Raw genomic sequence first — 27,640 nt, 5'->3', positions numbered from 1 at the left:
TAGATTCACATCTCTGTTCACATGGATGTGCATGTCTAGTTTACACAACTGAGTTGTAGAAGTCATTCTCTCTGAGCTAAGAGAGTGGCTCAAAGTGCCTCTTTCGACTCAATGTTTAGGCCCTCATTCAGTCTCTTCGAGAGAGTCCATTTTCCTTTTACTAGCAGAGTCACTTCACATGAGTACAACAGAGAACTGACCCTTAAACTGTACACTGGAAAGATCATTTGGCCTTTGTTTTTATCATAACAGTATGGAGATAATATTCTCAACTAACACATGAAAAGGGGTTAGGAGAATAACACTATGGTACTGCTGTTATTTGAGGGAAAAGGTTATTTCCTTTCATGCTTAGAACCAAATCAAGGTGAACTGGTTCACTGAAATGGGTGCAGCTGGACAAGAAACTTTCTTAAAAAGGAAGAAGTGATTGAAACAATCTGTAATTTACAAAGGAATACTTTACAATGACACTAATTTATATAAGTTTTTAACTCTCTGGGACCTTCAGGATGAAAGCCACTACAGAAGGGATGAATCAGGCTAGATACTATCTAGCAGCAGTTTTCTCCACTAGCCATTCTGTTCATTCATGTTTATTTTTCTTAACAGGGCAGGTGACCTGTGTAGGAAATGTCTCTCTTTTTCTATATACATAGGCACATATACATACAGAGTAGTAGGTTGAAAATAAGTTTATAAAGGGAAGATGTTGAATGCTTTAATGTTTGCTTGAAAAAAGAGCAAAAAAATTCAAATTACCGTGTGTACTTAGAGCAGATGATATCACTGAAACCTGCTGTCTCACTCTCAGTTAAAAAGGGCCACTGAAGTTAGTTAGGGTAATATTTTATATATAATATGTACTATGTGGTGAAGAATGTCCCTTGGAGCATTCAAAGTCACAGTCATTGCTTATGTAGGATCTACAATTTGTGAGTCTTAGTTATTGCAGAGGGGAGCACACACTGAGACAAATATTATTCTCAGAGCTGTGCTTACTGACTTCTTGTGTAAAACTAAGGGGGGGGGGAAGAAGATTATTCCTATTAGTGAGCTGCCCCTCCCTGTCAGCACAGGGCTCAATGGCTGCTCATCATAGGAGTTGATTCTGTTGCAGTCTGTTAGCCAGGAAGGAACTCGTGCCATGAGTACAGCAAGGTGGCATTACCCAGGTCACTAACTGACTTGCATTCCTTCTAATAAACTGAAGTACGTTTAGTCATGGTTTTCATGGACCTCAAAGGCCAGCTGTGGGCTGTAGGAGATGCTGTGACTCACCTTCACCTTTTGGATAAATCAATAATACAAACTCACATGTTTGAAATTTTGTCAAAGTATCACTTGACTTTCCAGCTGGCTTTATTCTAAGAAGAAATACTGAGATTCTTCTTTACATCTTAGTCCCCTCCTCCCCCCTCCACAAGGGTGGGCCCCAATTGGAGGCTTTGCCAAAGGCCAAGTCTGAATCCTGCGTTTAATTCTGCCTCCTTTGTGTACCTAGAATTCCCACTGAAATCTGAAGTGCATGAGTATTACAGGATACAGCTGAATTTGAACAGAGTTCCCTCTCTGGTTCAACAGAAACACTAATTAAAACAAACTTAATACTTGCCTTGCAGTCCATTCTGCAGAGTTTTCCTTCTTGAACAATCAGGTCTCCAGGAGCCTGCAGGAAATGAGGTCGGAAGAATCGTTCCTGAATTGGTTCATTTTCATCACCACTGTCCCTTGATCGAGATCGAGGTCTTAAAATAATATATGAAATACATTTGTTTATTAGGCATGTCCCCATGTTTTCTGATGAAACTGAAGAACCAAATTCAGATGTCAGACTGGTATAAATGTAGCTTAACTCCATTGGATCCCATTGTAATAATTCCATATTTACACCAGCATAACAGAGCAGAATTTGGCTCAAAAATCAACTAAATATGACTCTCTCTATATTTATTTGATTCAGTCTACATTTTGTAGCAAAGATATGAAGTAGAAAATTATCTCATTCACAATGAATACCATGTTAGGTAAGTCAGTTTGTTTATATACATAGTAATAGGTTTTAGATTTCATTTATTCTGTAGTTTAAATCAGTGAAAGAAAATGTACAAGAATTTTGGTAATACTTTATATTTACAGCCACAACTCTGCTTTAGTCTTTCATACATCTGAAACCCTCTCTATTACTGATTAAGCCAGAAAATCTGTACTGTCAATAATTACATTTACCTTTAAGAAAATAGTAGAAGCTAAAGACTATCACAATTCACAAATATATTCGGTTCCACATTAGATTTTCCATTATTATCTTCTCTTATTTGTTACTAGTTAAAGACATTTATTTTACATTTACATTAATGTGAATTAAATTTTATTCATCTGCTCTGGAGGATTATTCTTCACTAAACAGTTATCGGTTTGTGATATTTATAATCATTTCCAAAGCAACTCATTCTGCTGTAAGAAGAATGAGAATGTAGCTCATAAGCAACACAAACTAAAGAATAAAAGATCTTGTGACATTAAACTGTTCTTAGTAAAAATAAAAGAACATGGGAAGAAAAATGCAGAAAATATGACCAATCAGCAGATTTCCTCCACCCAAAATACAGTTTTCTGTAATTTCTGTGATCAGCAGTTCTTGCCCATTAATTTATTGTACCCTTGTCTGTGGCTAACCAGTTCATTTTCAATTGAAAGTAACAATATTTCCATTATATAAGTAACTTATTTAGCAAAAAGTTCTTTTTGCAATCTCTGTTTTACTTACTAAATTTAAAAATATGTAGTTAAAAATAAGATTTGTGGCCAGTTTCTGTCCTCTGCTACAGTCATGCAGCTCCAATGAATTCATTGCTTCTATGGCCAAACTCTGCCCACAGTGACACCCTACTGCAACAAACTGTAATGGAATTCATTTGGCCAATAATATTTGCATGGCTCTGAAAGTGAAATTCTGCCTTCAGTTAGCATGTACTAGAAGTTTATTTTGCATATCAATCTTCATATCTGACTCCATTTCTTTTTGTCTTGGAGAAATACAAATATTTTTGGACGGGCTCAAAAACCAAAAAGAGAGCTCTTTTAAAGAACATAGCCAGACTGATCTCTGTTGCTTAGTGTTATCTGTTTCTTCGTTTCCTCTTTTCTTTCCCTCTCATGCATCTGCATGTTCCCTTCTCCCTAAATTTTAAGTGCCCCCCAGCCCCAAAAGGTGTTTACACTGTCTTCTCTAGAAGCTAGTGACCTGCAGGCTCCTTGCAGCTCTGACCCACAATTCCTAGTGGCAGCTCTTCCTGTCACAGATGAATAAGAGGCTTTTAATTGCAAAGGTGCTGATCCAGTGCAGTGGGGATATTGAATATCAACCTATTGATGAATCAGTGGCTGTGCAGTCCTGAAATAGCTTCTCCACTGCATTTACTATGCAAAATGAACATAAAACTAGCTTTTGTGGGCTTAGTGGCCTAATGACAGTGTGCAACACACTGCTGTGGAAAGGGTTTGAATTCAGGCCTTGATATCAGCTCCTTGTTATTCCTGGGCCTGGAACTTTATTGGAGGCAGTTTGCATAGCACTAGGTGAGGGTGGGCAAGATGTGCTTTTCAACACTTGAGTGACCGCCTTTTGGCCAACTCAGGAGTGAGGCTTATGAGAGAAAAATGCATCACAGGCCTCCTTGTCCAGAAATAAGGATTAGGTAACATGAAGAATTCTGAGAAAGGAGGAAATAAAGTGGAGAAATAGGGTGGAGGATCTGAGAATCATCCTCATAAACAATTGACCAGGGATTTATCAGGACTTTCTAGTATCTAATTTAATATTTACCAGGGCTCTGTTTTCCATGCAGTATTTGTACCATATATACTTCCTCAGTTGCTAACTGTTCATGTGAGTAACAAAATCCATTAATTTCATCCTGAATGTAGTAAGTAGTGCTGTCATATCTACACTCTGTGTTGTAATTGGCAGCTGATGGCAAGATACTGCAGTGGGCATAACCAATGAACAGAACGAATATATGCCACCACAGCAGACACTTGAACTGGGACCCTCTACTTGGTTAACCAAAATGGAAGAATTTTTTCATCGACCTAGCTGCATATACTGTGATGGTTAGGGTGACCTAGCTACGTCGCACAGGCATGACATTTTTCATAGCCCTGAATGATGTAGCTAGGTTGACCTAAGTTTTAGGTGTAGACCAAGACTGGGACAAGATGCAGCAAGTGAACGTGGCAAACAAGGAAGGGAGGGAGGACAAGGATTAAAAAACTAAGATCACACGATTGTATAAGTTGCCTGTTGTACATCTGATGGCACCAAAAGTTATAGGGATTTTTGGATACAAGAGAAGATTAGGTTTCTTCCTGTGTGCCATATTGCACATATACTTTCTTCCCAACTCTCTAATTATGCCAGCACCTTTGTGCAAAATATGTTTAGCAGCTGCAGTGATGAATGTGTAAAGAAAACATCTATGGTACCTTCTGATATGAGGCTGACTGGGGGGTGTTCGAGGACTCCGTCCTCTCTGATTGACAGCCTGAACCATCAACCTTCCAGTACAGCTTATTCTGCCCTGTTACAAACATTGAGGTGGGGAAAAAAACATTTTTTTTTATTAAAAATAAACAATTTTAACAGAATAGATTTCCCCCAAAACACTAAACAAACATATTAATAAATACCCAGAGCCTGAAGTTCACTTGTTGGTGCCAACTTTTACAGATGCCTTGCTTTCAAAATCTTTTCTTCCATAAAAAGGCAGTTCCCATCAGAATTAGTTAACATATCAACTGCCAACAATACTTTCCCTGTTTTTACAGCTAGCAGTCCAACTCTGAACACACTGAAGCAATTCTGTGGTTACAAAAAATGATCAATAAAAAGTTATGAGGTCTACTTTATTGTATCCTACAAGGTAACCCTTTCAAGAGGGGGAAATTTCTGCACTCTCTGGAACACAGCTGGTACAGATAGCAGTGAGGTACCTATTGTCTGTAGAACAAAGTATTTAGACATATTGCCATGTTCCTTTATGCTGCTAAATGGTCCAGCTGCTGACTCTGCTCTCGCTGATGGACCATTTAGTAATGCTGCTGACTGTTCTTACCATCAGCATAACATTCACATTGATTCTTAGTTATCTAGTAGTAAAATTATCCATCTGCTCCACCGGCTATAAGTCACACCCAAAATATACCTAACAAACTTTATACACAGAGCTAAGCGCTTGTGGCAGCTCAGTCATTGTTTTGTTTGCAACACTGATGTCTTCACATACAGAAAAGAAGTTGTATTGCATAAAATCAGAAAGCAGGAGGGGAAACAAAAGCAGTCACCTTGAAATACAATTATTATTGATAGATAACATGTATACGTGCTGCTTTACAAAATGTACCACAAAAGGAATTTTATTTCCAGTACTCATGAAGCAGTATCTCTGTGAGAAAGGTTGTTACCAGTAAAAATATGGATTTCTGGACAGCTGTCTGCACATTTCACAGCACAGTGGGAAATCTAGGTGTTGGAGTGTCCATTCAACTTCGCTAAACACAGGTAAGTAGCTGTTTGGGCTCTCAGCCATAGATGGGATGAAAACAGGATTTCAAAGTAACCAAAAAGCTTCTAAGTTCTTGAAAGATTTTAGTTCACTAAAAAAATAGAATACATATTTGTGCATTTCAAGTGCTATTTTGTTGATTGTATTAAAAGCTGATTCTCCACCAGTGTCTACCATCTTCAACAAGACCCCTAAGCACTAAGTATCTGCTTATCCAGGTTAACAGAAATTGCTGAAATTTCTCATAGACCTCGCATAAATATATTGGTTTGGTCCAGTGGGTAAACATTAATGTTCCCAACTACCAAACAAGAGACTGCTGATGTTCCAGCAGATACCAGCATCCAGCCAGGATAAGGATCGGACTATCACTGAGGCAGTAAATTAGGTGATAACGGTAAGACATAACTTACTCCTTTCTCTCTGAAATATCTATAGAATTGCTTGTTACAAAGGAGTAGTGGCAAGGGGAGAAACCTCAAGTTCTTCCAGACAGAAGGGCAGGATTTAATATATCTTAGGAGGAATAGTTCCTGCTGTGGGGCTTCTAAGGTCTAGACCTCCTCCTTCCTGGACTTTTTCTCAGGACACTGCTGTTGTGGACACCCACATGGAGTGCTAGAAATCATATCATTGGGAATTTCTGTGCTATTCCAACATCTTTCCAGTGCAGTAAACATGGTACATAGCATCCATTATGATGTGAAAAGTGTGTGATATTCCTTTTACATTTCTAATAGTTGTATGAGCTGTGACAGATTTGGAGGTGCCCTGTGATAATTAATGAATACAGTATGTTGGTCTGGGTATTGGGGTGTTTTTTTAGGACTTTGGTTTAACTCAACAGGAGTCTATCTGGAAAAATGGCAGGAAAGAGACCACCACCTCAAGATAAGCCACTGTAGCAGGGCCTCCTTGATCCTGCTTCTGTCTCTGTGTACAAACCACGCAGAGACCCTGGTGCTGGTCCAACACTCTGTGCAGTTTATTTATAATTGAGTCCCACTATCTTCACAGCGTACCTAGCGCCTCTACAAGCAGAGGGAGAGTAATCTCTCTCTCACTGCCTGCTTTTTTCCCTTTTCACTTCCTTCCTGTGCCTATCTGGCTAATGGCTTAATTAGTCCTACTGCACTGCCCCACCCACAAATTAGGCACAGGTCTGCCTCATCAGCTCCAGAGTGCTGACTTCATACCTAGCACTCTGTCACAGCCACCCTTTCAGCAAACACTTGAGAGTTGTTAAAGGACAATACCAGAATCACTGGCTCTGAGTACTCATTTGGTCTGCTGCTGAGCCCACAGGACTTGTTTTGACAAGATGGGTCAAAGCTTGGGGACACAGAAGAACAAAAGAACTACAGCATGGTTTAAAAAGAACCTCCTCTCCAGAGAGGGGCTGTAGTTGTTTGGGAGAAGCAGACTGAGATACAGGACCCTATTGGGGCTGTTTGAACAAGTTAGACCTGTCTTCATTACCATCAGGTAATGGTAAATGTTTAGGTCACAGACATATGTGTAGACAATTTTAAAAAATCCTTTCCCCCTTACGCTTTATTCCTACTACCAAAATAAACAATGCCTTTGTTTTAAGAAAGCTGTCTGATCACTATATACACCAGGAGGGTCAGAGGAAAACTGGGAGGCAAGATCAAATCAGTATCTTAGGTGCCTATATACACATGCGAGAAGTATGGGTAATAAGCAGGAAGAACTGGAAGTGCTAATAAATAAATACAACTATGACATTGTTGGCATCACCGAAACTTGGTGGGATAATACACATGATTGGTATGGATGGGTACAGCTTGCTCAGGAAGGATAGACAGGGGAAAAAGGGAGGAGGTGTTGCCTTATATATTAAAAATGTACACACTTGGACTGAGGTGGAGATGGACATAGGCGATGGAAGTGTTGAGTCTCTCTGGGTTAGGTTAAAAAACAAGGGTGATGTCATGCTAGGAGTCTACTACAGGCCACCTAACCAGGTGGAAGAAGTGGATGAGGCTTTTTTTAAACAACTAACAAAATCATCCAAAGCCCAAGATTTGGTGGTGATGGGGGACTTCAACTATCCAGATATATGTTGGGGAAATAACACAGCAGGGCACAGACTATCCAATAAGTTCTTGGACTGCATTGTGGACAAATTTCTATTTCAGAAGGTTGAAAAAGCTACTGGGGGGAAGCTGTTCTAGATTTGATTTTAACAAATAGGGAGGAACTCATTGAGAATTTGAAAGTGGAAGGCAGCTTGGGTGAAAGTGATCATGAAATCATAGAGTTCACAATTCTAAGGAAGGGTAGAAGGGAGTACAGCAAAATAGAGAATGGATTTCAGGAAGGCGGATTTTGGTAAGCTCAGAGAGCTGATAGGTAAGGTCCCATGGGAATCAAGACTGAGGGGATATTTAAGAGTAGGTTAGATAAATGTCTGTCAGGGATGGTCTAGACAGTATTTGGTCCTGCCGTGAGGGCAGGGGACTGGACTTGATGACCTCTCAAGGTCCCTTCTTCCAGTCCTAGAATCTATGAAAACCACTGGTCACAGATTCCCAAAGGGAAAAACTGCAGACACATGAGCCCTGTTGGGCCTGCTGGATAAGAATGGTGGATACATTCGGCACTGTAGACCAGGAGCCAATATAAGAGTGGGAGAATTGCAGAATTCAGTCAAGAAAAGGCAAAAGCATAAGGCCTGACACCTGAGGGGGTCCCCTCAGAGACCAGAAAGGGGACAGAGGTGCGACTAGCCCTGCAACCATGATAAGAAGTCATCAGGAGCAGATGATATTCACCCAAGAGTTCTGACGGAACTCAAATGTGAAATTGCAGAACTACTAGCGGTAGTCTGTAACCTATCATTTAAATCAGTTTCTGTACCAAATGACCGGAGGATAGCTAATGAGATGCCAATTTTTAAAAAGGGCTCCGAAGGTGATCCCGGCAGTTTCAGGCCAGGAAGCCTGACTTCAGTACTGGGAAAACTGAGTGAAACTATAGTAAAGAACAAAATTGTCAGACACATAGATGAACATAATTTGTAGTGGAAGAGTCAACATGGTTTTTGTAAAGGGAAATCATGCCTCACCAAGCTACTAGAATTCTTTGAGTGGATCAACGAGCATGTGGACAAGGGGGATCCAGTGAATACAGTGTACTTAGATGATTTTCAGAAAGCCTTTAACAAGGTCGCTCACCAAAGGCTCTTCAGCAAAGTAAACTGTCATGGAATATGAGAGAAGGTCCTCTCATGGATCAGTAACTGGTTAAAAGATAGGACTTAATGGCTAGGAATAAATGGTCAGTTTTCATAAAGGAGAGAGGGTCTGTACTGGGACCAATCCTATTCAACATATTCATAAATGATCTGGAAAAAGGGGTTAACAGTGTGAGGTGGCAAAATTTGCAGATGATATAAAACTACTCAAGATAGTTAAGTCCCAAGCAGACTGAAAAGAACTACAAAAGGATCTCACAAAACTGGGTGACCGGGCAACAAGATGGCAGATGAAATTCAATGTTGATAAATGCAAAGTAATGCATGCTGGAAAACATAATCCGAACTATACATATAAAATGATGGGGTCTAAATTAGCTGTTACCACTGAAGAAAGATCTTGGAGTCATTGTGGATAGTTCTCTGAAAACATCCACTCAATATGCAGCAGCAGTCAAAAAAGAGAACAGAATGTTGGGAATCATTAAGAAAGGGATAGATGATAAGACAGAAAATATCATATTGCCTCTATATAAATCCATGGTATGTCCACATCTTGAATATTGCGTGCAGATGTGGTCACCCCATCTCAAAAAAGATATATTGGAATTGGAAACGGTTCAGAAAAGGGCAACAAAAGTTATTAGGGGTATGGAACGGCTGCCTTATGAGGAGAGATTAATAAGAGTGGGACTTTTCAGCTTGGAAAATAGACAACTAAGGGGAGATATGATAGAGGTCTATAAAATCATGACTGGTGTGGAGAAAGTAAATAAGGAAGTGTTATATACTCCTCATAACACAAGAACTAGGGGTCACCAAATAAAATTAATAGGCAGGAAGTTTAAAACAAAAGGAAGTATTTCTTCACACAATGCACAGTCAACCTGTGGAACTCTTTGCCAGAGGATGTGAAGGCCAAGACTACAACAGGGTTCAAAAAAGAACTAGAGAAGTTCATGGAGGATAGGTCCATTAATGGCTATTAGCCAGGAAGGGCTGGGATGATGTCCCTAGCCTCTGTTTGCCAGAACCTGGGAATGGGCGACCGGGAATGGAACACTTGATGATTACCTGTTCTGTTCATTCCCTCTGGGGCATCTGGCATTGGTCACTGTCGGGAGTCAGGATACTGGGCTAGATGGACCTTTGGTCTGACCCAGTATGGCCGTTCTTATGATATAAGCATGTATTTTTCCTGTCATAACCACAGATAAAAGATTGTGCCTTACACTATGCACAGTAATAAAACACAAAGTGTAATGTTGCTAATGCAAACCAGCTTCATTCTTGTGATTTTAATTTCATTTGTGTTATATACACAGCAAGCTCACTGCTAATTTTTCTTGTTTTGACCTGTTGGTAAACAGTTGGCTATGTAATAACTGTAGAACTTGTTTTGTCTTCTTGAGTGCCTGAAATACCTGGCAAAAAGCTTACATTTTATTAGAACATTTGCTTTAATCTAAACAAGCAGTGAATTCCTATGTTCAGAAGGCTCCATTACAAAGGCCACAATGAAGTCAGCATGTACAGTGTTGTTTTTAGAAGCAAATTTGCAAAACAACAATTTTGTATTTTGTATTGTGTATTAATTTTAAATGTATGGCTTTCATTCTCGTATGGGACTGAGCTACAGAGTGTAGATCTCAAACCCAACCACACCAAATCAAAATTATGCAGGTCAGACCAGATTATAATAGTTCCTTCTGGCCTTTGAATCCATGAAAACTTGGCCATGTTTAGATATGGGATTTTGGTTCATCCCATGGTTCAGGTATGAGCTACATACGTGGTAGAGTGGTTGAGTTGTATCAAATCCCTCTCAGTTTTATTGCACAAGATGAATCTGTATTTTAAAAGTAATTTCTGTTGTTCTAATATTGCAGTGTTTGTACTTTTTGGCTGTATTCTAAATTAGCGCTCCTTGAAAAACACTAAATATTTTCCATGAAACATTTTGAACAGAAAAAATTGTTTCATTCAAAATTTTTCCATGGAAATTTTCAACAAAATAACTCAAATGAGAATTTTTAATTCGTTCAGTTTCTCCCCTCCTCTTTCTCTTCCCTATTTTTCAGTGGAAAATAGGACAAAGGAGGAAAACAAATAACAAACAAAAGTAGATTCTAATCAAAACTAAATGAAAGTGTTCATTTAGACCTGATTTGTTGAAAAATCAAAATATTCTGAAAGAAACTATTTTTTGGAACAGGAATAATTTCTTTTTAAAAGTCATATTTTTGTTAAAGAAAAATTTTGTTGACCATTTTCTACCTGCTCTTAGTTAACTGGAGCATATACAATACATAATATACCAAGCAGCTAACAAGAACAATCAAGTGATAGTTTAGGCTCACACTACATCCTTTGTGCATATTGTTTTGAGAGGAAGACACCACAGAAGATGGTAAGGACAGAGAATTTATTTTAACTGTAGTTATCAGCTCTGAGTGCTTTGTGGTGTAATGATAACAACAAAACTGTTTTGTAGTTATTTTCACTTTCATAGGTTGTATTTGCTCAAGAAATGAGAACAGAGTATTTGTAGAGGGTAACTTTTCTATTTGAGGCAGTTTTTTAAAAAGTGTGTTACGTAAATGCTTTTGAAATATGTTATTAACTTCATAAAACAAATATTTATGGCAGAAAAATGCATTATTTTAAAAAATATATTAGGGCAACTTTAATGCTCCTGAAAAATCCTGGATCAGGTGCCCTAAAGAGTGAAGTTACCTTTATCTATTGAATAACTACCACATGGGCAGCAATAGTGCCAAACATCCCTGCATCAGTTTGCAGATGTACCTGAACTTTGGGCTTTACACTCATGTGTCTAGTAACATGGGTGATAAAAAGTGCCAACCACAATGTGGGGAGCCACTCACTAGGAACTGGATGGACTCCCCTAATAAAATTTCACATCGGTCACTAAATAGCTCTCAAAAGGGTAATGAACTTTTAATTACTGCAGAGATTAGAATTGGAGAGCTAGAGGTGAAAGTCTCTGTATCCCCAATCCTCTGCCCTATTTAGTCCACTAGACAAATACCTGTGTTACAATAAGTTACTGCACATGGCCTGTGAAAATGTTGAGTTATAAGACTATAAAAAACATCTGGAACCAGTAAGCCTCTATTTTAGGCATTATTATACATTAACTTGTTGCTTGTGGGTAGTGAATTAACTCATTTCTAGCTAAATTTACTGGGATGTAGATGCAAGAGGGCATCCAGAAAGGGAAATGTAAAGTACTGGAAAGAATCTAGAATGGAAAACACGGTCTACACTACCTGCCTGAATCAGCGGGTAGAAATCGATCTCTCGGGGATCGAATTATCGCATCTCGTTGGGATACGACAATCGATCCCCGAATTAACGCTTGTACTCCACCAGTGGAGGTAGGAGTAAGCGCCGTCGACGGGGGAGCCGTAGAGGTCGATTTGCCGCCGTCCTCACAGCGGGGTAAGTCGGCTCTGATATGTCGAATTCAGCTACGTTGTTCGCATAGCTGAATTTGCGTATCTTAAATCGACACCCCCCTCCCCCCCCCGTAGTGAGGACGTAGCCTAACAGGAGGGTTAGGGAACTTGACAGCTTATGGAATTGGGAAGTGAAGAAACCATCGGTGAGGCATGATCTAGGACAAGATGGCCTGGAAAGTGGAGGGAAGATGGTAGCAGCAGAGGAAGGCCAGAGGGATAGCCAGTCAGATAGTGAGGGGGCACCTGATTGCTACTCCACATTACAAAAGAGTGAAGGAGAGAGATGCAGTAAAAGGAGGAAGAAAAACAGGAAGGAGTGAGAAGGTAAGGACCCACACCCACACTTACTGGCATTGGTAGGAGACTAGCCGTTGGGAGGTTACCAATATGTGTAAAGCAATGTTGAATGGGATAAAACACACAAAGCTGAGTTACTGGAGAATTTGCAAAACAAAGTTTGCTCCTCAGTTAAGATGTTCTATGCCAGGCTTTACAGTGAACCCAGTTTGCTGCCAGATTATAAATCCCAAATTTCAGATTCCTATAGTGTAAATGCTTACACAATATTAACTACAGTATATATATATATGCGCAAGAATTGTATATTTCCTTTTTCTTCTTCCAAGATAAGCTGGTAAATCCTACATGTGTAAATTTCACAATATCAGTCCAAATCCTCAGCTGGCATAGCTCCTTTATATCAACTAACTATATCAACATCATCTGAGGATTAGCTTCATTGCCTTTTATATTTAGATTTGTTTGGCACTCATAAAATGAGGGGCAAATAGCACTGGCCGGAGTCCAGCAAAGTGCAGCAGCACTGTGTAACCTGTACTGACACAATTCTGCCAATCCACTAGAATCCTGTTTTGAGACCCACCCTCTGTACAGTGCTTTAATACATATTCATGTACTATGCTTTTCCTGGAAAGAAGCTGCTAATTTTGCCTATGTTTGCGGTAGCTTTGAGATGTGGACAAATTTCCATTAGCATTAGGAGGACAAGCCAAACTTATTTTCATGTATGATGACTTAACCAGCTTGGAATCCAAGTCTTCTGGTGTGAAAGGCTAGTGCATTAATCCACTGCTGCTCTTTGCCTCCACTGAACTGCTAAATGCATAGTAGAAATAAACTAATGCTGGGAGACCATTATATTTACTTGGGAATGACGTGAAGAAAGAACATAAAGGGTTGAGTGAACCATTCAGATGTTTTTCTATATTGCGTAATAACATAAACTTCCAAGTTTTCATCCAGGGGATCCAGAGGAGGATGCTTCTGGTTCTTGTCTAAAGTCAAGCAAACATGAGCACAAGATTTTCTCCTTAGTTCACATAGCTGTTTTCTCAGACTCCAAAACAGGGAATAAAGCAGAACTTTTTACTGTATTAAAAAGTAGCATTATTAAATGGCATCAGTTGCCAATGATGATTGTCTGGGTCACATCTCTGTCATCAAATTGGTCAGTAGCCTCTTGGTGATATTCAGAGAAATAAACAAAAGTAGGTACTAAATGAACTTGTAAATCTCATCTAGCGACTGATCCAAAACCCCCCTAAGTTAATGGGAGTCTTTCAATTGACTTGCTTGGGTTTTGGATCAGGCCTCAAATGCTGAACCTAGGAGTTCTCAAGATGATGTTTCTATCTTGGTGCAGAGGAGTGTGTTATTTTTTTTTATTCCAAACAAAGCTGCTATCCGTTTGCATTATTTATCACGCAAATGGGTAGGTATATTACTTAGTTATTGTACAGTGCTTTCTGTATGAAGGATGTTTCCAGCTTGTAAAGATTATCCAGGGACTTGTGAAACTATTTATATAATGTGGAAATAACATTTACATTTGAGAGTTTTATCCAATACAGTTTGTGGTATCAAGGTCTAGCTTAAAGCTACCATTTGTATATATGTTGCAACTTGAGGAGGTATTGACAGCTAAAAAGCTATGCAAAAATGGAAGTGTCATGCTAAGTAGCCTAGCAACGTACATAACAGAGCACAACACTCCTGTTTAGATTAAGTTGTGTCTTAATGATAGAGTTTGTTATTTTACAATGTAACTATTTGAGAGTTTGATCTTGGCAAGGTCCTCGGTGCTGCAGAATGCAATTATTCATTATTTCTCTAAGTTATGGCAATGCTTTGGTCTCTCATGGCTTGAATTCAAGCAGTGTTGCCTTCAGCTTGCTAAACTAGGAAAAAGTGGGTTGAAAAAATGACTTCCAGTGTTCTTAGCCTGTGACTTCAGGCATTATGTCCACCGTGTTACTTTTTCAATGTGTGTAATAATAGGTTTCTGTTATGCACCACAGCTTTAGTTTATTAGCTACTGCATATGTAAAGAATCACTCAGATTACAAAGCAATATCATGTGACTTTCAGAAGAACATACAGTGAAGACCATGGGATCTACACATCAGGCTGCCATATTACACATACTACATGCTATAATCCTTGGCTTTTGTTAGATTGCATTTCAGCCTTATTATTTTCATGTAGTTTTAGGTCCTGAATCTAAAAGCCTTACTCATAGTGAGAAGCACAACTGATCCACATAGTCCCATTGGTTTCAGTGGGACTAATTGTGTTAATAAGTGCTATAAGCGGAAGTGTAACCAACAGCTTAGCTGTGTTGAGTTACTTCTGCTGGGAACCTTGCCTATTTTAGCTTGCATAATATTTACTTAAGGCATGCTCTGTCAAGACATTTAGACAGTGTCAGCTGAAGGCAAAGAAATGACAATGAAAAACAAACAAAATAACCATTCCATAGCATTTCCCCCTAAGCATAGAGGCACAGTGGTCCCACCCTGCTGATGAAGTCTAAGTATTACATACTTTAAGATGACTTCATGTCTAATTAAATTGCACAACTGTTAGAGGAAAGAGTTTACAGGAGCATGCTTATTCTGCAGCCAAACTTCCATTTACCTGGGGGTTGGCAGCCATGATAGTGTAATTCCCATCATCATCCAGGGTGGAGGCTGTAGTGTGGAGAGAGCAGGTCCCATCCGGTTCTCTTTGAATTTTGTAGTGATCACTCCTTTTAGAGATTTGCTTCCCATCTTTGAACCAATAAATCTGTAGAAGAAAACCAAGGGTGGATGATCAGAAGTAGGTGGGTATTGTCGTCATTTCTCATTTAACAATGGTAACAACTCTCAATTGTTGAAAACCTCACTAGTGTGGATAGAAAGAAAACCTCTTCCTATCCACTACTAAAAGGCGTACAGAACTGGGCTGGGTCCTGAATCCATGAACTGGATGTAATAAAAGTTTCAGTTACAGAAGCCTAATCTTCAGAAGGGAAAGCACAAACATTTAAACAGGGAAGTTAGATCGGAGGGTAGTATTCGGTTTCCAAAAAGCAAGTGACAATTGAGCACTTACAGAAATGTTCCAGATCAAATAAATTTCCTGTATTTTATTTAAATCTGAAGTTGGAAAAATAATTTAAGAATATTAATGCTTTTTTTCCAGTGGAAAAAAACCATGATGGTTACAGGAATGATTATTCTGATGAGTCAGTATAAAAACAAGTGATAATTATATTTTATAAGTCACACTTTTACTAGATGCCTATTTATGACCGTAAGCACCCCATAGTCATGTCCCACACAATTCTGTAATAATTTTTGTACAAAACATGCCTTGTGAGGTATCATTTGAAAGCTAATAACTCACTGATTATTAATGTTCTTGAATGATGTATGTACATGGTGGGTTTTAAGAGTTAGAGGTACATGCTAGAATTATGACTAACGTGTGATTAAACCAGGCACGTCAGAGGGGAGTTGGTGAACAGGTCTGCCTTAGACAAAGAAATGTAAATTTGATTGTTTGACCAGCCCAATCTTCAGGAAAAAACAATGAAGGTCCGTATTTACATATAAGCAGTAAACAGGCCCATCGAGACAGCAGGGGGACGAAAGAGCATGGAGCTTCATCACCAGACTCCATGTCATCTTCTTCACCTCAAGTGATAAGCAATTGAATCAACTGATAGTATACAATATTACTGTGTTATTTGCTTGTAACCCTTTCTAACATTATTCCGTTAGTTTGCATCACATAACCTATGCCCGATGGTTAATAAATTTGTTTTATTTTTACTATAAACCAACTCAGTGCTGTGTTTAAATGGAAGGGTGTGTATTTACCTCAGTTAAGTTAATAGGCTATGATGTGCTTGTGTCTCTTTAAAGGAACAAACAGACATTATTATTTCTCTGAACTGTCCAGGAGAGGGCTGGACATTGCAGCACACACAGTTTTAGGAAAGTCTGGGACTTAGCGTGTGTTGGGGTCGCACTGCAAGTAATAACCAAGGCTGGTGGAAGCCAGAGTGGGGCTGTAGACAGGCTGCTGGGTTCAGGGGTTCTGAACCATAGCTGTCTAGCACACAGATATTTCAGAGTGCAACCTGCATGCTTATAGGCTCATTGTGAATGTCCCACACTAGAAGATACAGCAGAAAAGCACTGTAAGGCATCTAGGGTTTCAGAGCAAGTGGTGACACAACCTCTCGCTGGCCTGGATTGCCTGCCGAGGCTTATCATACCCTTACACTGACCAGTCTGAACCAAATAACCATGAAGAGGCATGTTACTCAAACTCACACTCCCCAGTTCAATATGTAATGTAACAACTTTTCTCTTTACATTTTAATTGTTGAATAACATGCTTAATCATTCCCCAAAGAGACAGATATATCCCACCTTAATATAAGTGTAGGACTTACAATAATATTTAGACAATAATAAAGTGTTATCAAAATTTAATAGGCTTCTATAGAAATACTCTAAAAATTTCATAGGAAATACCAACATTTTAAATCAAAGTATAGAACTTTAGAGAACTACATCCCAATTACACCTCTACCTCGATAGAATGCTGTCCTTGGGAGCCAAAAAATCTTAATGCGTTATAGGTGAAACTGCTTTATATCGAACTTGCTTTGATCTGCCGGAGTGTGCAGCCACCCCCCCACCCCCCCTCCGGAACACTGCTTTATCGCGTCATATCAGAATTTGTGTTATATCGGTGTATATAATGGCTTAAAGTTCTACAGAATGGTTAACTTCTCTATTAAAGAAGAGAGGACCTTTCTATAGGGTTTTAAATAGTTATATATTTTATTCTCAGGCTAATATGTAAGATCTGGTTGTAGTGTAGCATAAAAAGGGCCCTACCAAATTCATGGCCATGAAAAACACGTCACAGACCATGAAATCTGGTCTTTTGTGAGTTTTTACCCTATACTATACAGATTTCACAGGGGAGTCCAGCGTTTCTCAAATTGGGGGTCCTGACCCAAAAGGGAGTTGCAGGGGGGTTATGGTATTACCACCCTTACTTCTGTATTACCTTCAGAGCTGGGCGGCCAAACAGCAGCAGCTGTTGGCCAAGTGCCCAGCTCTTAAGGCAGCAGCCTGCCAGCACCAGCACAGAAGTAAGGGTGGCAAGACCATACTATGCTACTCTTACTTCTGCGTTGCTGCCTTCAGAGCTGGGTGGCCAGAGCGTGGCAGCTGCTGACTGAGGGCCCATTTCTGCAGGCAGCAGTGCAGAAGTAAGGCTAGCAATATCATACCATGCTGCTGCTCTCCAGCTGTCCAGCTCTGAAGGCAGCACCACCATCAGCAGCAGTGCAGAAGTAAGAGTAGTGGTACTGCCAACCCCACGCCCCCCAACTCCTTTTTGGGTCAAGATCCCAAGGCTTCCGGCAACTAACAGAAGTTACTAGATCACAGGCCCTGGTTCTCATGGGAGACTTCAATCACCCCGATATCTGCTGGGAGAGCAATACAGTGGTGCACAGACAATCCAGGAAGTTTTTGGAAAGTGTGGGGGACAACTTCCTGGTACAAGTGCTGGAGGAACCGACTAGGGTCAGAGCTCTTCTTGACCTGCTGCTCACAAACAGGGAAGAATTTGTAGGGGAAACAAAAGTGAATGGGAACCTGGGAGGCCATGACCATGAGATGGTAGAGTTCAGGATCCTGACACAAGGAAGAAAGGAGAGCAGCAGAATACGGACCCTGGACTTCAGAAAAGCAGACTTTGACTCCCTCAGGGAACTGATGGGCAGGATCCCCTGGGAGAATAACATGAGGGGGAAAGGAGTCCAGGAGAGCAGGCTGTATTTTAAAGAATCCTTATTGAGGTTGCAGGAACAAACCATCCTGATGTGTAGAAAGAATAGTAAGTATGGCAGGCGACCAGCTTGGCTTAACAGTGAGATCCTTGCTGATCTTAAACACAAAAAAGAAGCTTACAAGAAGTGGAAGATTGGACAAATGACCAGGGAGGAGTCTAAAAATATTGCTCAGGCATGCAGGAGTGAAATCAGGAAGGCCAAATCACACTTGAAGTTGCAGTTAGCAAGAGATGTTAAGAGTAACAAGAAGGGTTTCTTCAGGTATGTTAGCAACAAGAAGAAAGTCAAGGAAAGTGTGGGCCCCTTACTGAATGAGGGAGGCAACCTAGTGACAGAGGATGTGGAAAAAACGAATGTACTCAATACTTTTTTTGCCTCTGTCTTCATGAACAAGGTCAGCTCCCAGACTACTGCACTGGGCAGCACAGCATGGAAAGGAGGTGACCAGCCCTCTATGGAGAAAGAAGTGGTTCGGGACTATTTAGAAAAGCTGGACGAGCACAAGTCCATGCGGCTGGATGCGCTGCATCCGAGGGTGCTAAAGGAGTTGGCGGATGTGACTGCAGAGCCATTGGCCATTATCTTTGAAAACTCATGGCGATCGGGGGAGGTCCCAGATGACTGGAAAAAGGCTAATCTAGTGCCCATCTTTTAAAAAGGGAAGGAGGAGGATCCAGGGAACTACAGGTCAGTCAGCCTCACCTCAGTCCCTGGAAAAATCATGGAGCTGGTCCTCAAGGAATCAATTCTGAAGCACTTAGAGGAGAGGAAAGTGATCAGGAACAGTCAGCATGGATTCACCAAGGGCAAGTTTATTTGCCTTCTATGACAAGATAATTGGCTCTGTGGATGAGGGGAAAGCAGCGGACATGTTATTCCTTAACTTTAGCAAAGCTTTTGATATGGTCTCCCACAGTATTCTTGCCAGCAAGTTAAAGAAGTATGGGCTGGATGAATGGACTATAAGATGGATAGAAACCTGGCTAGATCGTGGGGCTCAACGGGTAGTGATCAATGGCTTGATGTCTAGTTGGCAGCTGGTATCAAGCGGAGTGCCCCAAGGGTCGGTTCTGGGGCCAGTTTTGTTCAATATCTTCATTAATGATCTGGAGGATGGCGTGGACTGCATCCTCAGCAAGTTTGCAGATGACACTAAACTGGGAGGAGTGGTAGATACGCTGGAGGGTAGGGATATGATACAGAGGGATCTAGACAAATTGGAGGATTGGGCCAAAAGAAATCTGATGAGGTTCAACAAGGACAAGTGCAGAGTCCTGCACTTAGGACGGAAGAATCCCATGCACTGCTACAGACCAGGGACCGAGTGGCTAGGCAGCAGTTCTGCAGAAAAGGACCTAGGGATTACAGGGGACGAGAAGCTGGATATGGTCGACAGTGTGCCCTTGTTGCCAAGAAGGCTAACGGCATTTTGGGCTGTATAGGGGCATTGCCAGCAGATCGAGGGACATGATCATTCCCTCCCCCACCCCCCATCTGGAGTACCGTGTCCAGTTTTGGGCCCCACACTACGGATGTGGAAAAATTGGAAAGAGTCCAGCGGATGGCAACAAAAAGAATTAGGGGGCCGGAGCACATGACTTATGGGGAGAAGCTGAGGGAACTGGGATTGTTTAGTCTGCAGAAGAGAAGAATGAGGGGGGATTTGATAGCTGCTTTCAACTACCTGAAAGGGGGTTCGAAAGAGGATGGATCTAGACTGTTCTCAGTAGTAGCAGATGACAGAACAAGGAGTAATGGTCTCAAGTTGCAGTGGGGAAAGTTTAGGTTGGATTATTAGGAAATACTTTTTCACTAGGAGGGTGGTGAAGTACTGGAATGGGTTATCTAGGGAGGTAGTGGAATCTCCTTCCTTAGAGGTTTTTAAGGTCAGGCTTGACAAAGCCCTGGCTGGGATGATTTAGTTGGGGATGGGTCCTGCTTTGAGCAGGGGGTTGGACTAGATGATCTCCTGAGGTCCCTTCCAACCCTGATATTCTATGATTCTATGATAATTACAACACTGAAATTTCAGATTAAATAGCTGAAATCATGAAATTTACAATTTTTAAAATCCTATGACTGTGAAATTAACTAAAATGGACTGTGAATTTGGTAGGGCCCTAAGTATAGGACAAGAGTTCAAGACAAATGTAACCAGAAAAAAACATCCATTTCATTTTTGTATCCATTCCATAAATACAGTTTTTAAAAGCCTCCAGCACATGCAAAAAGGAAATTTGGAAATTGTGACCAAAGTTTAAAAATATAAAATTTTCAAAAGTGCTTTAGTCACTTAGGCCCAGATCCTCAAAGGTATTTAGGCACCTAAATCCCATTGATTAATTGCCTAAAAACCTTTGAGGATCTGGGCCTTTGGTGCTTTTGAATATTTTACCCATGATGCCTAAGAGGCCTAAGCCCATATTTAGGCTTCTAAATACATGGCGTCTTTTTCAAAGATGCTGACCGCTCAGCAGCTTCTGTTGAAGTCAATGAATGCTCAACATTTCTGAAAAAGAGGTCACTTAACTTAAGTGCCTGAATATGGGTTTAGGAGCTTAACTTAAGGAATTTATTTCTGAAAATTGTTCACCCCTGTATCTGGCCTAGTTTTATTACAAAATGCCACTCACCATTAAATTTCAATTACCCATAATTAGGGCTCCATGTCTGTCCTGGAGGTTGTGGAAGTCACGGATTCTGTGACTTTCCATGACTTATGCAGGGGCCAGTGTGGCTGACCCAAGGGCTGCCCAAACAGCTGGCTCTGGGGCCAGCTGCTCAGGTGGCCCCCGGCACAGCCACACCAGCTGCTGCTGGGGATGCCCTGGGGACAGGGGGACTGTCCAGTGGCCTGGGCAACGGTCCCCAGACCCTGCCAACTGGTGCCACATTAAACAGGAATGTGGTGCTGCATCATTTTGTGGTGATCAGAGGCAGCAAAAAGAAGAGAATTGGGTCAAGAAAATAAATGCATTTGACAGGGGTTCTTATCCCACAAAGGAATCAGCAGCAAGCAAAGTAAAAGTGTGCTGGGATGCGCTACATCCCTGATGCTCCTCAGTGTCTGCTAGGCTGGAGAATCTGTACTGATTCAAAAACAAAAAGGAGAGGGCCTGGAGCTCTACCCTGAAATATATGCTGCAAAAGAGATTTTATGTCAAATCTATGATGTATTTGTGTTTCCTTCCCTCTCCCTCCTCAAGGGAAGAGGGAGCTACTGGGGCAATTTCCTTCCTCTGGAGCTAGCCTGGAGAAATATCTTCCTTTGGAGAGGAGGCGAATAGAGAACTTGCGTCTGGGGCCATAATTCTGCCATTAGGTGCTCCTCTGACTGGTGGGAAAAACTGGGAGCTCCAGGAACAAGTTCCTCTCATGTCCTCACTTCATCAACCAGACAAGAAGGGAGGGAAAGTTCTCCCTCTGCTCTCCCTTACTTTAATATCTGTAGAAAAAAGTTGGGGGCAAAATAAGTCTAAAACCTTTGACTTTTTCCATTTTCTTTCTATGCCTGACAGGCTGCAACAGTGAGTACAAGGAGTATAGATGTCCTTGGAAGGCAGCTCCACCAACCCAGACAAAGGGCTTTGTGGGTTAATTCCCAGCTGAGGATCAGAAGGAGCTGAGGGAATCACTAGTGGCCAGAAGCAAATCAGGAGCAGGTTAGCCTATGCACATACCTTACACAGGGAGGTCAAGAAGGCTGTGCAAACCAAAAGCCAGGCCAGGAAGCTATAGGAAGAATAGAAGAGCTACCCTGTATGGCTGCTTCTTTTGAGTTTACTGCTTGTGTAAGTGCATGGATGGAATGCAGCTACAGACTTACCAAATTGGTGTCAATCTGGGTTTAACCAGAACAACAAAACCCTATCAGAGAGGGTAATTTGTGTTCAAACCTGAACCTCTGGTCAACTCCCTTTCTTTCTCATTGTTTCTCTCTAGGCCCTGCCATACAGCCTGTATTTCCATTCAAAGAACTTTCCCACTTAGAAGAAAATATATGTGTTCACAGTGTTATCATTGCCTATGAGATGAAGGAAAAAGGGCTACATCCACTTACTATATGTAGGCTGATGTGTTAGAACAATAAATGAATATGGATTTCTTTTTTATAGCACAGTACATATAGAGTGAAATTTTTCTTCCCCTATTCATGAAACCAATAGGATTATTAGCATAAGGCAGGCAAGGTTGTCAGGAGTGTTATTTCTGTAGTGAGAACTCAGTGATTTAGTGAGAAAAATGTGTTCAGAAGTTTTCCAGCAACAGTCAAGCGACAAAGCAGAGCAAGATTCCAGTTAGATTACAATCTTCCAGGTTCTTCATATTTGCCAACTCTTCAAAGCCAATAATTCATTCATTTGGGGGAGTGAATGAAGGACACTTTTAAATTTCACTGAAATACAATAGACTAGGAAAACTGAGTGGAAATTTCCTTTAAAAATAATTACTATGTCTGGTTCTTGTATTGACAGGCATTATATGTCACTATAAATGATTTCATTTCCTCAATAGCTGGTTATACTAGTTTCCCATTTTGTCTGTCAGCAGGCTTGCAGAAAATCTATGGTGTTAACAGATTTGGTAATGTTTTCTCATTTGCTGACAGAGCTTTTACTGGAGACAAAAGATATTTGATCATTTATAAACATATGCTAATGGTTCTGAACAAAGACATAGCTGCAAAAATGAGTTTTAACTTGTATGCGTCACATGTTTCATAATGTTACTTGACATTAGTTGGGCTTGCATTAAGTGGTAATTATTTTGTAACACACTTCTCTCATCACAGAATCAAGAGACATGCCAAGAATTATTAAGCAGAGGCACCTATTAACTGTATCTGTTGTCCCAACTTGATACACTGATTGCTTAATACTCACTTCCACCAGGTAGTAACAAAGTTCCCTTCTATGGCTTTTTATTCTGAGTGAATTTTTAATGTAACCCTTATCTGTTGTGGGTTATAAGTAATGGTACCATCACTATTTCTACTGGAAACAAGGGCCACCTGTCTGGTAAAATATTTTCCTCATATGATACCTTGTAATAAAAGGTACCATTATGTAGTCATTGACCTTACATTTGGATATTGTATATTTTTAATACATTTTCAAAAACAGTGTAAGTGAATGTATTAAAAAAATGGTAGTGATTTTCGACCATGTACTGCAGATTCAGTTATTTTTAAATTGTGAATGACATCCACCCCTGTGCAGAGAGGCCAGTACAAGGTCTATGCATACTCACATCTCACTTAACCCCTATTTTGAGGTGAATATTTCTCTGTATGGAATTATCATAATCATAAAGACAAATATCCCTCAAAAAGAACATTTCCTCTCTCACACACATTGATTCCCACTTTAACCAGAAAACAACTATCATGATAGTTATAATCAAAGGAAATTCAAATTTTAGAAACATATCTAAAGACAGAATTTTCACATCAGTATTCAACTTACATGGTATGTTCAGAAAAAAGAAAAATCAAACCAATAATCCTATTTACAAAGATCCCTTGTAATGAATGCCAGATTTTAGAAACACCACAGTTCCTCCCAAATCTATTCTTTCACAGACTATTTGGGAAAAAGGTGATTCAAGTTGAGTAAATAGTTTCCAGGCTTTCATTTGCCAGTGTCAACATTTCCAGCATCAGGAAATGGCAGTATAGGAGCTCATCTCAACCATCAACCGTTTCAAAATTGCCAGCTTGACATACTTAAGCAGATAAGGGAAAGAACATGTTCTGGTAATTCCAGAGAAGTCCAGTTGACAAGAAGTTACCCAACAGCAGTGGAAATGATTCCACCCCTGGCAACTGAGCAAATCACACATGAAGCATCTCCAAGGAAACTGAATAAAAGGTCATAGCCCCACCAGTGAGGATGACAGACCACTTTCAATTTATATATTTTTAATATAATGGAGAATGGAGCATAATATCCCTATCACAACATACCCATGTCAAATAATGCACTAATTTAGAATGCAGTGTTTTCAGGGAACAGCCAATTGAATGCTCTCCAAATATAAGAAATGACCATAGTTCACTATGGTCCACCCAAACTGTGATTCGTAAGCTGTGGGCAAAAAGCACACTTCTCCATCAGACCACACACCCAACTACAGTAATCTAACGTAGTTGGAAACTTTTCTGTCCTGATTCATCTTCCCATCTTAATCAGCGCCCATCAAAGTCAATAAGAATTGGATCAGGCCTGAAGTTAGTCCTGGCTCCTTAATGGACTAACCCATACCACATTGAACTTTGTACATTTTAGTTTAGGAAACTTAATTTTTTTAATACTACCTGTGGTTAATTAAAAGCTCCCTCTTTGATCTCTTCTATGTGCAGTGCTGCCCACTTGTTTGCATCACTGTGTTTCTCATTCTGTACACACATAAGTATTGCCCAGAAAAATTAGATTGAGGAAAGCCAATTCTAAGCATTGTTCTCAGCCTCCCAAGGTCCAAATGTGGGACTAAGCTGAAACGAAGTACAAGAATAAATAGTACACAAACTGAAAAGGCTATGGGATTATTTTCTTCAACATAAATAACCATAAAACTTTTTCTGATTCAGCCATTCTAAAGTCAATCTACACTAGTAAAAAGTGCAGCAGCATCAAATACATGAGATGGAATTAAATTTGAATTTCAGAGAGAGAATACAAAATTAAAAGAAGCCTGGGGTATGTAATCCGTGGCCTGCTGAGTTGGTTCTTGAGATCCAGTAATATCCCCTCAGTTTCCTAAGAATTTAAGCTTTTATTTTATTTTTTATTTAAGTGAGATTTCAGCAGTGCTCAATGTTGGCTTAACTGACTTCAATGGGAGCAAAGTGTTTTTGGAAATCACACACTAATATTTAACTATGATGGTTGTGAAGAAAAACATATCATTATTCTCTATCTTCCTGAGTCCACAGACTCACAGCCTGAATCAAGAGCTCAGAGATATAACCTTCCACTAATTTTTCAATGGGGTGTTGAATCTGATGTCTAATTATATCAATTTAATTATGTCACTATGGTTATCTGGTTACTGCAAGAAGGTGATGTCCCTTTGGGATTTGCCAAGATGACAACAATGACAACTACAGTTAACTATAACATGGAAATCCAGTGTGGACTGCACTTAACCACCAGGATACATTCTTTAGGATTACAGAAACTATTAGAGATGGAAAGGTATTAGGTCTGTGATACACAATCTGTGGCTACTCATTTCAATCTTTTTCTAGAGAAGCAGACTACCAGTAAGAATAGGTGAACAAGTAGGAAACACAGGCATGTTCTAGATAAAATGAACAGATCAGAAGGCTTCAGGAGCGGCAGGCCAGGAAAGCTTTCGTAGGTAACATAAAGAGGGCTGCTATTTGTAAAAGTCTCTTTGGAAATACTTATGTTTGTGAACAGATATTTCTTCTATTTGGACTCTGCAGGGATCAAAGTGACCACAACATTGCATAACAGACTCAAACTGTTCAAAAATAAAGCTCAGAAATAAAGCTGAACATCAAGAAGTTGCTTTCAGAGAAGCTGCGCCAGTTTTCCCAACTCTAGTCCTTCCCTGGCAACACTCCAAACACATTTGGTCTTTCTATAATTTTGTGTAACACTGCATGCTAATAGCACTCTATAAACACCTTTTAAAAATGTATAATTTTCCTCAAACTAAAATCCTAATACATTTATTATGTAAATTATGTAGCCCCTTGCATTTCTGGCAGTTTACCAATCTGGCCTTCACTGCTGTGAAGGCTGGGCTTCAATGGAATAATCTAAATGAAAAACAGTATCTAGCCACAAGGAGACACTGTGACAACCTGCCGCACATTACTGCTTTCCTCCCATCTTCCCCTACCCTTCAGGACAATTATGAAGGTACTTGCTTTATGAATGAAGCCAACAAGGAACCAGTGCTGCTTTTGTTTTCCAGTTACCTAAATAGGTCAGTAGATTACTGGTTAATCATTAAAATTACTAAGCACAGCCTACTAAACAGGACATTTTCCTCCACACTAATTACCTAGTATCAACAGAGATTTAACATTTTCTCAAAGGAAACCCATCCTGAGTGCTGTGCACCAAACCAGGAGATGCTATATTGTTATTTTTTGAACTTTAAAAATCTAAAAGAAAACAGTGATGCTTGGCAGAAATCTTTGCCCAGTCAATGAAAGTTTCCTTTGACAAGACTTCACTGGAAGGTATGGTGGCCTTTGAGAAGATTTTCAGATGAACAACAAGCTTCTGTCATTAAAAAATAAAAATTACAGAAACATGAGGAGCACCATTACAATGTATCAGAAACATATGGGACAATTTTTGTAAGTTACCTAGGAATCTAAATCCCATTTTCAAAAGTGACCTAAGTCTCATTGACTTTCAATGACAATTAAGCTCCTAAATCACTTTTGAAAATGGTTCTTAGGTGCTTTGGAAAATTTTACGCCCATTATATATGGCTAAGGTGACTGGGAGATGGTTAGCTGTGCATCTTTAGAGATAAACCCCAAGATGCAGACCCTCAGCTGATGCAAATCACTATAACTTCACTAGCTTCAATAGAGCCATGACAATTTCTGCCACCTGATTGGGGGTCATGGATCAGCGTTCACGTTGCACTCCCCATCAGTACCCAGCTGCCCAGACTGTGGAAGCTAATTATCCAACCAATGGACAAATTTGGTGATGAAGTTCATGTGGCACCTGAGGCACACTGCTCATATGCTAAGAAGAAGATGCCACCTGAGGACCTGCCCCCAGACAGAAAACTTAATATTCTTATAATACATAGAACACTTGTTATTACAGAGATAACCAATACAATAATCAGAAGTTTCCGCACTTCTAAAGAGATTTCCTCCATCCTCTCACCTTTGGCTTTGGATTTCCAGCCACTCTGCATGTAAATGTGACTGACATTCCTTCAAAGATTTTGTAATGTTTCAGCTTCATCTCAAAATATGGTGCCACACTGTTATCAGTGGGCTTGTCTCCATGCTGCACCTCATCATCCGATTCCTCCACAGGAGACCTCTCCAGGCGGTATTCAATCTCACTGATCAGTCTTTGCTCAAAGCTGGAGACTTTATACTCCTACCGGACAAGAAAGGTTCATGTTAGTATCTGTCGTCATTTACTACATAGTATGATATGATTCTAATGAATTTCTTTCCCTAGGTCTTTGA

General features: G+C 40.1%; 2 protein-coding genes across 11 annotated transcripts in view; one reads left to right on the top strand and one right to left on the bottom strand.

The window, feature by feature from the left end:
- The window catches only part of PALLD (palladin, cytoskeletal associated protein), a 324,448-nt gene that overhangs the window by 8,255 nt on the left and 288,553 nt on the right, over nucleotides 1-27,640 (bottom strand). For all 8 annotated transcript variants that reach the window (XM_005309734.5, XM_005309738.4, XM_005309733.5 and 5 more), the window contains 4 exons: nucleotides 27,327-27,548; nucleotides 15,210-15,359; nucleotides 4,489-4,583; nucleotides 1,616-1,748 (listed from right to left, as the gene is read on the bottom strand). In XM_005309734.5, the coding sequence (XP_005309791.2) occupies nucleotides 1,616-1,748; nucleotides 4,489-4,583; nucleotides 15,210-15,359; nucleotides 27,327-27,548 (600 nt within the window). The remainder of the gene's footprint in view (nucleotides 1-1,615; nucleotides 1,749-4,488; nucleotides 4,584-15,209; nucleotides 15,360-27,326; nucleotides 27,549-27,640) is intronic.
- The window catches only part of CBR4 (carbonyl reductase 4), a 110,349-nt gene that overhangs the window by 63,289 nt on the left and 19,420 nt on the right, over nucleotides 1-27,640 (top strand). The window lies entirely within an intron of this gene.

The sequence above is a fragment of the Chrysemys picta genome, chromosome 5 (genome assembly GCF_011386835.1).
Source record: "Chrysemys picta bellii isolate R12L10 chromosome 5, ASM1138683v2, whole genome shotgun sequence".
Classification (NCBI taxonomy): Eukaryota; Metazoa; Chordata; order Testudines; family Emydidae; genus Chrysemys; species Chrysemys picta.
Note: the sequence above shows the minus strand (reverse complement) of the source record. Positions and strands in the feature narration are given on the sequence as shown.